Here is a 12,491-nt window from a genome sequence, read left to right on the forward strand (position 1 = left end):
GAGCACAAAATAGACGTGTTTTCTCTTTTGTTTCCTTGATGTTTGGGTTTTTTACCATTAACACTCAGCAAAAAGAGTGTTCACTTTGGGTAAAACAAAAATTACCTAGTGAAGCACAGGGCTTGACAAATATTATTAGACTAAATATCTAGAAGCGATAGTACCTGTACTGGCAAGAATATGAAGAATTACAGAAGCTATGGGGATAAACTTATTACACAGTATTTAATCAGATGTGGGAATATGTTTTCTCATACACAGTTTCCTTTTCCTTTTTCAGGAATCCGTGTGATTACTGTTCAGCAAACTTTACAGGGAAACCAAAGCATGTCAATGTGCTTTTGTAACAGGTTGCTGTTGATTATTGCTGCTAACCTTTCTCTTGAATATAAAAATGTACATGTAAGGTAAAGCATACGGAGGTATCTTCCCCAAGAATGCCAAGGCAGTGGAAAGGGTTCAAAAAGGCTTTATTTCAGAGGCAAAGACATTACAACTGAAAAACCTCTCAGCACTCAAGGCAGTACCAGACCTTGGAAAGCAAAAGGCAAACCTCCTGTTTGCTCCCTGGCTTTATCATTGCTGCCTCCCCACCCCCAGCTCTCCCCAGGCTACAAGGGCCCTGTAGCATTCCTGTACATTATCTCTCTCCTCTCACATATCAGAGAGAGAGGCTGAGAACTTCTCTTGCTATGCAGGGGAGGAGAAAGCATTGAAACTCCCTTTGAGAAAGAGTTATTTTTTAGGCAGAAAGCCTTCCTAGCAAAAAGGAAGTTTCTTGCTTTCCTGTTACAAATTATTCCAAAAAGCACTACTCCTACAGTATAGTAGTGTAGTGACAAGAATAATTATCGTAGCTTCAGGTTTTCTTAGTTTCTTTGCAGACTAAAGAGACATCAAACTAACAAACTAAAACTGACACCATATAATCACATTTTGTCCTGTACTAAGAAAAACATGTTATTGGTGTAAAACATGCTCATTCCACTCACTGTAATGACAGTAAATAGCATTGCTAATAACACCTGCAGGATTGGCTCCCTTTTTATCTTAACACATATACCATTACTGCCTTCTATATTACCACTATCAATTCTTACTCCTTTAAGTTACCTAGATAAACATTCAAATGAAATTAAGACTTTCTGTTTTTCATCTTCTTCACAATGAAAAGTGCTTCCAGATTCCCATTTCAACAACAAAGAAATCTTTGGTCATATTTTATAGGCAGTTTCAATTAAATCTACTTACTACTTCTGAGTTCTTCGAATCCCTTTCTCCACATGAATACTTAAACCTCCTATTGCAGTTAATACGCATATGTTAACATGGATATGTTTATAATAATTATGATATAGAATGGTGATTCCAGTACAGGCTGGCAATTATTTGAGTCGAGAGAACTTGATCACAGGATGCTGCAAGCTCTGCTATTGCCACCTGCTGTCCACATTCACCTTGGAGTGGCTTGGGTGGGCAGGGTTGCACAACAGTTACCAAATGGATGGCAAGGACTAAAGTGCTGAGTGGGTGCAAAATGATCAGAAGCAAAGAGCCAAAATACTGTGAGCAAAGATTCATCAGGAACCTGCAGAAGAAAGGATGGTCCTGAATGGTCAGTGTTTTGGGGTCTCCACCTAGGGACATCTAGCTTACAGCCCATCCCTCACCCTATTTACTTACATACCTTCTGTTCCCAGCAACCATCAGCTGTCAGTGACTGTTGCCACCTACTATAAAGTCAAACCTCAAAGCTCTTCCTGCCTCAACAGCAGTAGGGCATTCCCAGGTGGGCCATTGATGCCTTTTTTTTGTGTAGCAGGGAAGGGACAGGTTGCAGTAATTATTTCACTAATAAGGAGGATATATTGCCATGGTAGTGCAGCTAGAGAAGGGTTAAAATGCTGGAATTGGAGGTTGAGGTCAAGAACTGAGGCAAGACTGAGAAAGGAGTAGAGGCCACTAATGGAGCAACAAGTGATGAAGCTAGGAGGATTTTGACAAAGCATGAAATGGAACTCTGCAGGGTCATTCCTCCTTCTGTGTAAGATGCACAAATGGACAAAGTGACAGGACTGTCAGAACAGGAAGCTCTAATTCAGAAAAAAAAAAAAAAAAGCACAAGCACAGTACATACCTGAAAAAGTAAGTGCCTCTTGCAGCTGCTTTTTCTGTGTCCTAGTTAGAACAGCTGGGACCAGTTCATCACTGTGTAGGTGTAACCCAAAACTGTGTATTCTATAGCCTTCCATGCCATTTCCCAGAAACTGTTATCAATAGACCATTTACACCCTCTGCCCAGAGCAGTCTGACTCCTCAGGCTATAAACTGGGTGTTAAGAGGCCTGCGAGATAGGAGGGTGCCCCCTGTCCTCACACCCATTGTGGAACTCCCGGCCCTGAGGGAGGTAATGGGCATTCTTGCCTGAACTGGAGGATATATAATCTTGGGGTCTTGGGACTTTTTTAACCACTCGTGGGATCCAGAGGAAGACTGCAGACCACTCTCAACCAGACTGCAACCACCACTCTCGACTGGACTGCAACCACCACTTTTCAACCAGACTGCAATCACCACTCTTGACCAGACTGCAACAGCACTCTCACCAACAGGTTTTCCCCTCTCCTTTTACTATGGACTCAGGGGGCCCAACAAACACCACTCTGTTCATGCCCCAGGGTGCTGGGTTATACATTTGGGTTTTGTGGGTTAAAACCAATTGTTTGTCAGTATAATTGTACTTATTGTATTATTTTACTAAATTGTTATTCTGACTTATAATCTCTCTTTTCAGTTGGGTTCATTTCCCCTGCTGGTTTACCTTTAAACCAGCACATTCTCTAACTGTATGACGGGTGTGTGAACTTTGCCTCATACACCTCTTACCTTCTGTAGTTCTGTTAAAGGCCCTTTTTCCCTGCCTCATGCCCTGGTTAAGTAATATCACTGTTGCTAGGCTCAGAGATGTCACTAGTACATGGTATGGAGATGGCAGACTACTACGGCAGTAGAAGGTACCTTGGCTTAGATGTAGAGCAGGAGAATGAGGAGCAGCAATGTGTTCTGCTCAGTTATTACACTCATGTTGGCTAACAATAGCAGCAAGACTGTTTTAGTGGATGTCAAGGCTATGCATAAAAACCTGAATAACTGTGGCATCAGGGAAGCCCATAAACACCCTTAGGTTTTATTCTACACATGAATTGAGAATTGGGTCCTCCACAAACAACTTCTGAGGATTCTGTAGCATCAGAACTCCCTTCTATCTCTGCTACAAAGGCAATCAGACAACCCAGCAGAAAACCCGCATTATCATTATATTTTTTTCCTCTCTTTTGTTGGGCACAAGACATGCTTTTAGTGGAGCCAAGGATACCTGATGGGGTAGAAAAAACATCCACATCACTCTTTCCCTCCTCTCTTCCAGTCACTGAATCGGTGCTGGAGTTACGGGAATCTACATGCTCTTTATCCTTCCAGCTGGAATCAAAACATGAGTGTACAAAATGTGGTGTTAAACAACATGGTAATCTTTTTTTCAGGGTTAAAATTCATGTAAAAACTAAATGTCATTGGCTGTTTAATCTATCTTTTAGGCTGCCACTCAGATAATCAAAGGCTAAAAAGCATTACTTATGCTGACTGAACACAGGGCAAATTTTACTGACCTGGTATTGGCTTTAAAATCATACCAGATACCAGGACTTATAGAAGAGTAACTTTTCAATAAACAAGTTAATACCTGACAGCAAACTTGTTAGGTATCCAAGTTTCTGCTCTGGAACCTGGGTTACTGTTCAACTTGGGTTAGTAAAAGCTCATGTTGTCTATCTTGTAGTTTGCAGACAGCACGGCTGTTTTAGGCGATGCTTCTGAAACTGAAGGACACAAATATGTCCTGCTTGGGTTTGGTCCAGGTAAAACCAGCAGGTCTGTTTGACCACAGCTTATATGTAACACAGGATAGTAAAGGAGAATGTTGTCTGTCTTCATCACTCCAAAATATTGATTGAAACACTGATGTTTTATTGCTGTAGTTAGGCTAGCAGCTTTTATGAGTTAATAACTACACTCTTTCTTGAAATACCCAGGAGTTTAGAGCAGAAATTACAGCTGGTTTGAGCTTTAAAAAATGATTAAAATTTTTCATGTATATAATCTTGTTTTTTCCTGGGTGATGCTGCATTTTGATGAATTGTGTAGATTAAGCAGGTGCCATAGGACCAGAGATGAACATTAGATAGTATTTCCACCAGCTCTGGCACGTTTTAGAGTAAAAGAAGATGTTACAAGAGTAGCGCTATAAAATCACACAATCACAGAATCAATTAGGTTGGAAAAGACCTCTGGGATCACCAAGTCCAACCTGTGACTGAATACCACAATGTCAACTAGACCATAGCAGTAAGTGCCACATCCAGTCTTTCCTTAAACACCTCCAATCAGGGTAACTCCAACCCCTCCCTGGGTCACCCCTTCCAATATCTAATCACTCCTGCTGTGAAGAATTTCTTCCTGATGACCTACCTGAATCTGCCCTGGTGCAGCTTAAGACTATGTTCTCTCATTCTGTCACTAGTGCCCAGGAGAAGAGGCCGACCCCCACCTGGCTGCAGTCACCTTTCAGGTAGCTGTAGAGAGCAATAAGGTCAGCCCTGAGCCTCCTATTCTCCAGCTTAAACGACCCCAGCTCCCTCAGCTACTCCTCATTGGACTTGTGCTCCAGACCCTTCACCAGCTTCACTGCTCTTCTCCAGACCCGCTCCAGCAGTGTCCTTCCTGAATTGAGACGCCCAGAACTGGACATAGTACTCGAGGTATGGCCTCACCAGTGCAGAGTACAGGGGCAAATGATATATCTGAACTAGAAATAGCAGCTTAGAAGCAAATCACACTCACAAATAAAGAGTTTGCTCAGAAACGCCTGGAGAGGCGAAGGACGTGAAAAGTTTTAAATGCCGGGAGCAATAAATGGTAAATTCCTATGAGTTTTTAGCAACTGCCAATTAAACGGGCCAGGAAGGCAGCCCCAAAACTGGCCGGGCGCTCCAAGCTCCCCCCTCCCCGGCCAAGCCAGCCCCGCCCGGCAGTGGCTCCGCTGTGCGCGGGGGAGCCCGCGGGGAGGCGCGGAGCGGTGCGGGGAGGGCGCAGAGCGGTGCCGGGAGGCCGCGCCCGCCCGCGGAGCCCTGCCCGGCCCGGCCCTGCCCGGCGCCGAGCGGAGGCGGAAGCCGCAGCCGCGCCGATGAGGTGTGCGCGCTGGGCGGCGGGTGTGCGGAGCCCCGCGCTGTGCCGAGGTAAGAGCAGAGCGCGGAGCTGGCCCTGCCTTGCCCCCCGGGAGGATGTGGGGACGGGGCGCTGTCGCCGCCCTGGCCGCGCTGGCCGTGGCGCTCTGGCTGCGGCGTGACGAAGGTACAAACATGCGGAGAGCGAAACCAAAGCGAAGGGGCGGCAGCGGCTCCCGGCGCGATGCAGCCCACCCCCGCCTGCCGCGGGGGCCGGCCGGGCCGCTCACCTGCCGGGCGGAGGGACGGCCGGGGGCGGGGGAAGCGCTCACAGACCCGACCCCCAGCACCGCCGCAGGGGCTGCCGCGGACAGCGGCTGCCGGGTCCCCGCGGGCCTGCGGGTGGCGCCGGCTGCAGCGCGGTGCTGTGGCGGCCTGCAGGGGCAGCGCTGCCGCACTGTGCGTGCGCCGGTGCGGGTGCGGGAGGGAGCCGGCCCGCCCCGGCTGGGTGACACGGCGGGCAGGGCGCAGCGATGTCGCTGCCCGCGCTGGCGCGGCGCGGCCCGGCGCGCCGGTGTGCGGGGGTGAGGTAGGCGCCGAGCTGCAGCGCCCTGTGTATATGTGCGTGTGTGTGTGTGTGCAGGGATCGCGCTCCACTGCGGCGGAGAGGGAGGAGGAAGGGAGGGAGGCAGGCGCACTGTGGTGAGCAGGGCCTCCAAGTCCAGCCAGCGCCGTCGTCCTGCCGCTCCCGGCAGAGCCAGGGGCGGGGGAGCGGCCGCTCCCGGATGCTTGGCTGAGCGAGGGGGAGGAAGGGGGCCGCGGCTCCGCTCCGGGAGCCCGGCTGTTATTTTTTATTTATCCTCATCGGTTTCAGAGGGGGCGAGTCGGGAAAGTGCCTTTTTTTTTTTTTTCTCTGTTCACCTCATCACCCCTCCTCTTGCAGGTGCCCGCATCGCAAAGCGGCTCCTGGAAAGTTTTGTTTGCGTGCGTGCGGGCTGCGAGCGGCGGCGGCCCGGGATGCGGAGCCCGGGGCCCGGTTCTCCGCCGCTTCCCGCCGCACGGCGGCTGCCAGGGCTGGCGTAGGCGCCCCCTGGGAAAGCCGAGTGCGGGCATTAAACCCCCTCCCTCCTCCCCGCCGCCCTCCTCCGCCCCCTCCGTCCCTCCCTCTCCCACTCCCTCCCTCCCTCCCTCCTTCCCTCTCCCCGGTGCGCGGCCATTGCAGTGACCCCGGCCGGCCAAGGATGATTACGAACACGCGGGGCTTCCTGTGGTCGGACCTGGAGACGCGGGCGCTGCTGGAGATCTGGGGCGAGGCGGACGTGCAGTCGGCGCTGGACGGCAACTTTCGGAACAGCCATGTGTACCGGGACGTGGCGTGCCGCCTGGCCGAGCTGGGCTTCGAGCGCACCCCCGAGCAGTGCCGCATCCGCATCAAGGGCCTCAAGCGGCAGTACTACCAGGCCCGGGACGGGCTGAAGAAGAACGGGCACGCCCGCAAGATATGCAAGTACTACGACGAGATGGACCGGATCCTGAGCTGCCGGGGTGGACCCGAGGGCGCCCCCGAGCCGCTGGCCGCGCTGGCCGCGCCGCCCGAGGTTGTCCCGCCGCCCGCGGGGCCGCTCCCCGCGCCGCCCACGCCGGGCACGCCGCACAACAGCCGCGAGCTGGACGCCGAGCTGGACGAGGAAGCCGGGCCGGAGTCCCCCCGCGACAACTTCACCGAGGACTCCGGAGAGTGCTCTTCCTACGCCGACCACCCCATCAAGGTGGAGTGCCCGTCCTTCGCCATCCCCGTGCCGCCGGGCGATGGTGAGTAGCCGGCGGGCTCCCGGCGCCGGTGTCCTCCCCTCACCCCGCGGGCTCTCGCAGCGCGGCTGCCGGCGCTTCTCCCCAACCAGCGCGCTTCGGTTGGCTTCTGCCTTACCCTCCTCCTTCCCGGCCCGTCCTCTGCGCTCCGAAATGCGCCCATGCCTCCCCCGGCCCTTGCACCTTGCGCGTCCCCGTGATCCGGGTAGCCCGGAAGGGGAGCGGGCGGCTGCTGGTGCTGTAAATGCTGCGCAGCGGGTAGAGGGAGATGCTGCGGACAGGGGCCCTAGGGAGTTTTTATTGGATTTATCACTGGGAAACCGATGGAAAACTAGCACAGAGGTTATCGAGACAAAGTGGCAGGTAGCACTGTACAGGAAAATAAGCATCCTTCTCGCTGGAGGATTTTCCCGTTCACTGCAGACTGTGCAGTTTTGCTAATCGGTATTAAAACGATGATGACGATAATACCTGAAAAATCTGCTTATTGTTGCAGATGGGTCAGAAAGCTAGCGGAGAGCTTTTGCGTAATAATTGGCATGCGTTGTTTTCAGAAACACTGCTTTTAACTTTAGTGGCCTTGCGGACTGAAGCAGCACTTCGATAAAGCCCGTCCTTTTTCTGCTCGATCTTTACCCTCCGTTCCGCATTTGTATTGTGGAGGTGCGGGGAAAGTGTTACTTGTTTGTTTTAAATCTAGATTAGTGTGGGGTTTTTAATACAAACATGAACCTGTCTTCAGAAGTTGACATCACTGAGGAATCAGCCAATTGGTTGACGTTTAACCAACGTTCTTTTTACACATAAACCCCATCAAAGAGTTGTTTACACTAATGTTCTTTTGAAATGCAAATCTAGAATGGCTACAGACTGAAACTCAATTTAGATTAATGTAATTACTTGCAATACACAAATGAGGCTATACTATTTAATAGCCTTCACTTAAACCTTTTTAGAAGATCAAAAAGACTCCTATTGTTGAACTTTAGTACTACAACAATTAAAAGATGCCTCTGTGATTTTTGTGTTACCTTTGCAACTTTTTGGAAGCTTGTCTTTTTGCTTTAGTACCCTGAAATAGAAATATCTGAAATAAGTTCACATTGAAAAAGTGGAACAACTTTGCAGCGCATTAGGTGCACATCTCGTAGGGAGATTTTTTGCTGCTTTCCTCTTAGAAAATTATTTTTCATCAGGAAAATAATTGTTTCTTTCCTTGCTTTAGGCTTTAAAGAAGTCAATGCTCCAACTATTACCCCACCTCTCAGTCAGCCCAAAAGATCAAAAAAGCGCCATACAAATTTAACATTGGATAAAATGATGGAAAAATTCTTGCAGCAGAGCATGGATACAGATGAGAAATTTTACAGATTTGAAGAGCAGAGGCTCAAAATTGAGGACAAGCGTCGGGAAGCTGAGCATGCTCGAGAACTCCAGATGTTACAGATGTTGGGACAGATGTTGGCAGGAATTTCTTCTACAGTGTCACAAAGGTCACAATCTATACCAACAAGTCCACCTCGGAGAGCGAACCATCGTTCATATGCGGATAACTTTAATTATAATGCTATGACAGCAACACTTTCTCCACCGATAGGTACTTCCTTCTACAGCATAAATAAAAGCTAGGGTTGTTTTTAATACTTCTGTGTGAAAGCACTGGTAGTAAGCAGCTTTTGAAAATAAAAGCTAATTGGAATAATTTAATATTGTGGTGAAGGTGTCTGTCTGATAAAAATGGAATTAAATTGTCATTCGTACTGTTGTACTGATTATTTAATACAGGTACATTAGTTACAACAAATTTTAATGAGCAAAATCGTACCTTTCAAACACAGTAAACATTGAGAACTTCTTTCCGTGTTCACATCTCTGTGAAGTTAGGAGAAGCTTTATATGTAAAAGGCAAGTAGCAGAGTTGTGAAAGCTACTAGAAACATTAGGTACTTTGTAGCAGAAATTTTACTGCTGTTCTGCTTGAAGTTATGGAGCATAACCCAGTGTATGAAGTTAAGGCTGTGCGTATGTTTTTTCAGGGCTGGGAAAAAAATGGAGTTTTACCTACGCTGAAGTAAGTCAGATGTTACAATCTAGCTTCTTTAAAATAAATTTCTTTACAACAAAATTCTGAATCTTACCAATTAATTAAATGTATTATTGTAGTAGGTGTTATAGAAGATGAAAATATTTGCTTGTTTTTCTTCAGCACCAGCTCCTTTATAAATTCTTTGGGCATCTGAATTTAGTTTAAAGAAAAAGGCAAAGCAGTAGCTCAAGAATTGGTATTTATGCACAGACTTTTCCTTCCTTACCTTATGTGTGGGCCAAAAGCTGGTCATTAGCAGACTGACTTCTTGACATCTGTGGGTCTTTGACATTTATCTTTATCATAGTCTCTTTCCACATGGAGATAGACTGCTTGGGGAGGAGGAAATCAGGGATGCTCTCTTAAGTGCTGGAACTAGTCATGTTGGGACTTGGTGGTTTGTAGCCTGCCACGTGGAAATGAAACAAGTGTTATTCTGTTCTAATTCTGAATTTCACACTGTTTGGAAGGAAAAAAAGTGTAGTTTGAAAAGAGAAAAAGATACAAATCACCCAACCTCAGTGTTGAATAAAAATCTGGCATGCCAGATCCTAATGGGCATTCTCTGAGTCCTGAGAGGATCTTGGAGCCGTTTCAGTTCTACATTACATACTGTGTTTTCTGGTAAAATGCATGGGAGACTGGGTGATTTGGTCTTTGAGGGTTTAGGCTGGCAGATCTGGTTGTGTTTCTTCTTAGTGAATAGTTGGTCTGTAGCATTTCTTGGTGGCAGCAGACTTTCATAGATTAATTACAGCATACAAATAGATTCAGTGTTTTAAGTGTTTTGACTTTTAAATTAAAAGGACAACTGGAGTGCTTTAGAAAATCCCTTTGGAAATCATTTAAGGTTCTAGACTGGGGTGATGGTACCTACAAGGCCTTACCATTACTTCTGAAAGGTTTTTCCTGAAAGCTGAATTATCTGTAATGACTTGAAACTAAAGTTCAGTTTTTCTTGCTGGATCATGTTGCGCTGTGCAGAAATGCATTGTATTTATTTAACTGTAGCAAGAGCAACTCAGGATTCTAATCTTGTGATTGACAAAGGTGTAACAAAACATTTATACTAAAACGTGAACATAATGCTTCAGGCAAAACATCTTTTAAGGAATTAAGATTTCTGTTTATAGCTGAATATGCCTTAGTGATTCTGTAGGTAGAGTAGGGCTCTTTTAAGAATTGTTTTTTGCATAATTCTCTGTTTTCTCTCCATTATTATGCAGTTGCTTTCTGTTTACATATAAACAAAAAACAGAAACAAAGAAACAAGAGGGCTTTCTTTACAACACTGCACTTTAGGGGTTACAAGCTATATTATATTGTGTGGTTGAAAACCAGCAGATGTACGAAGTGTGATTTAAAGAAAATAATCTGCCCTATTTCCAGAGGAGATGAGCATTTTGTTCTCCTCTCGCTCACTGCAATGCTATTTTGGCTGCAGTTCAAAACAGGTTGTGTTTTTGGGTTTTTTTTCTTTTAATTTCTTTACTTTCCTTTTTTTCCCTCTTTTTAATTTGGTCTCAGTAGGAGTGAGATGTCTGTATTATACAAGATTTTTAAAAGCAAAAGATCAGCCAGAAGTATTTATCATTATTGAACACCAAAGAAATTTTATTACTGAAGATTAGCCTGTCTGGTTTAGGTTTAGATTCTGTGGAAAACAGAGAAAAAGATGCTTTTTCCTGATAGCACACAGATGTGGAATTTTCTTGTTTATTACTTTTTTTCTCCATTATGATGCCCAAAATTTCTAGAACAGTTTTTTTTCTTTTCTCCTCTTTTTTTTGCTCCTTTTTTTCCTCCTGTGTATTTTGGAGTTGGGGGGTGGGGTTGCTGAGTTTTATACAGCTGAAAATAAGGAATATCATGGGAGTTATTTTCTATGTAATTATGTTATACTGTATAGCATTTCCTTGAAAGCTTTTTAGAAGATCTGTAAAAAAGAAAGTAAGCATGACTATGGTCTAGGACGCTATTATTAACGTCCAAATAAACCGCTCTTCTGAACAGAATTGTACAGTTAATGAGGAGCTTAGTTGAAATATAAGAACTTATTCTTTTAGTGTATTTGCTGCAATTTATAGTTTAACGCATGGTTGAAAGAAGTACTGATGTTCACATTTGTCTCATGTTAGGTAAATGTTTTAATTCTCTCTAGTTGTAATTGTTAAAATACTTCTGAATTTTTGTAGCCTTTCGAAACAGTGATTTGATATGTAGCCTTGTGAGTGTGCAGTTTTTTTAGTATGTGGTTTGACATGTAGTTTTGCATCAGAGTTCTGGAGTTGTATTATAGCTAAAAATGATCTTTGTGTGATATTTGTGATGTTTGCATCTAGTGTGTTGGATTATAGTTTTGCAGAAAGGCTTCCATTATGCTTTGTAACCGCCTACCAAAATAAAAAGGCAGTGAGATAGGCCCTGATTCTGCTAAGAGGTGGAAGTCTTTAAGGGGAAACGAAATATAAGGTAGGGTGTACGTTTAAATTTTGGTTTTAGTTGCTTTGTGCTTGCTCTGTGTCTGGATGTGTTCAGTCGTTGCCAAGTATACCTATTTCAGTTGAGCTTAATTATGGAAGTGATTTCAGGCTGAACTAAGATGATATTTCTAGTTACAAAATGTTCATATAACTGTTCTAGGTTGTGGTTTCCTTCTCTACGTGAGCCCTAAATTAGGACTGTGAACAGTCAGTGAGAATATTCTCTGCATCAGACCCTAAATTAATTTTTAACATCATCCTCTTCCCTAGTTACTCACTGTTTTAAAGGCCTTTAAGTGATAAAGCATTTGGTTTTCAGACGTATGTCACTTTGTATATCTTTGTGTGATTTTATTAGTGTTCATGAGTGCTTAAAAGAAATGCTTGATGGTAGTTTAAGAAAACATACTTTAACACTTATTTTCTTCTTTTCAGTTATAGAGAGATCTTTTTCACTGCACAGAACACACTCTCTAAAGGATATGGAGAATATTTTTCAACTGGTGCGCAACGTTATCCCTCCTCTAACAGGGAAAAAGCATAAAGGTCAAGATGGTCGTATAGGCATTGTTGGAGGATGTCGAGAGTAAGTTAAATAGAAATTTGATTTTTGCTTCTCAGAGAGTTTGAGGATGTCATAAGTACTTGTAGAACCCATTCAAACTCACATTTAAAACATGAGTATTTTCCAGGGAGCTTTACTAGTCCATCATCATGACCACGCATGTTTAGGAAAGAACATGTTTTCTTGCAGATGTGTTGCAAAATCTTGGTGCTGAATGTGAGTGGAACTTAAAATGCTATCTGTGTCTGTGTCTACCTTCTGTGTGTTTTTTGACCACTAAACTGTCTGCTTTCAATATTAGTCTTTTTCCATTGCATGATGACGTT

The 12,491-nt window shown here is 45.4% G+C and overlaps 1 protein-coding gene across 7 annotated transcripts in view; it reads left to right on the top strand.

Annotated features, from left to right (window-relative positions):
* The first annotated feature begins 5,205 nt into the window (after positions 1 to 5,205).
* Positions 5,206 to 12,491, top strand: part of NAXD (NAD(P)HX dehydratase) — a 48,287-nt gene continuing 41,001 nt past the window's right edge. For 2 of the 7 annotated variants that reach the window (XR_003527122.1, XM_027639835.1), the window contains exons 1-4: positions 5,741 to 5,811; positions 6,445 to 7,034; positions 8,257 to 8,628; positions 12,036 to 12,186. Coding sequence is in view for 6 of the 7 variants with exons in the window: in XM_027639835.1 (XP_027495636.1) it covers positions 5,756 to 5,811; positions 6,445 to 7,034; positions 8,257 to 8,628; positions 12,036 to 12,186 (1,169 nt within the window). In the remaining variant the exon portion in view is untranslated. The other 5 variants (XM_027639842.1, XM_027639864.1, XM_027639855.1 and 2 more) reach the window with 5 other exon arrangements.

This window comes from Corapipo altera, unplaced genomic scaffold (assembly GCF_003945725.1).
Source record: "Corapipo altera isolate COAL_440 unplaced genomic scaffold, ASM394572v1 0, whole genome shotgun sequence".
NCBI classification, from domain to species: domain Eukaryota; kingdom Metazoa; phylum Chordata; class Aves; order Passeriformes; family Pipridae; genus Corapipo; species Corapipo altera.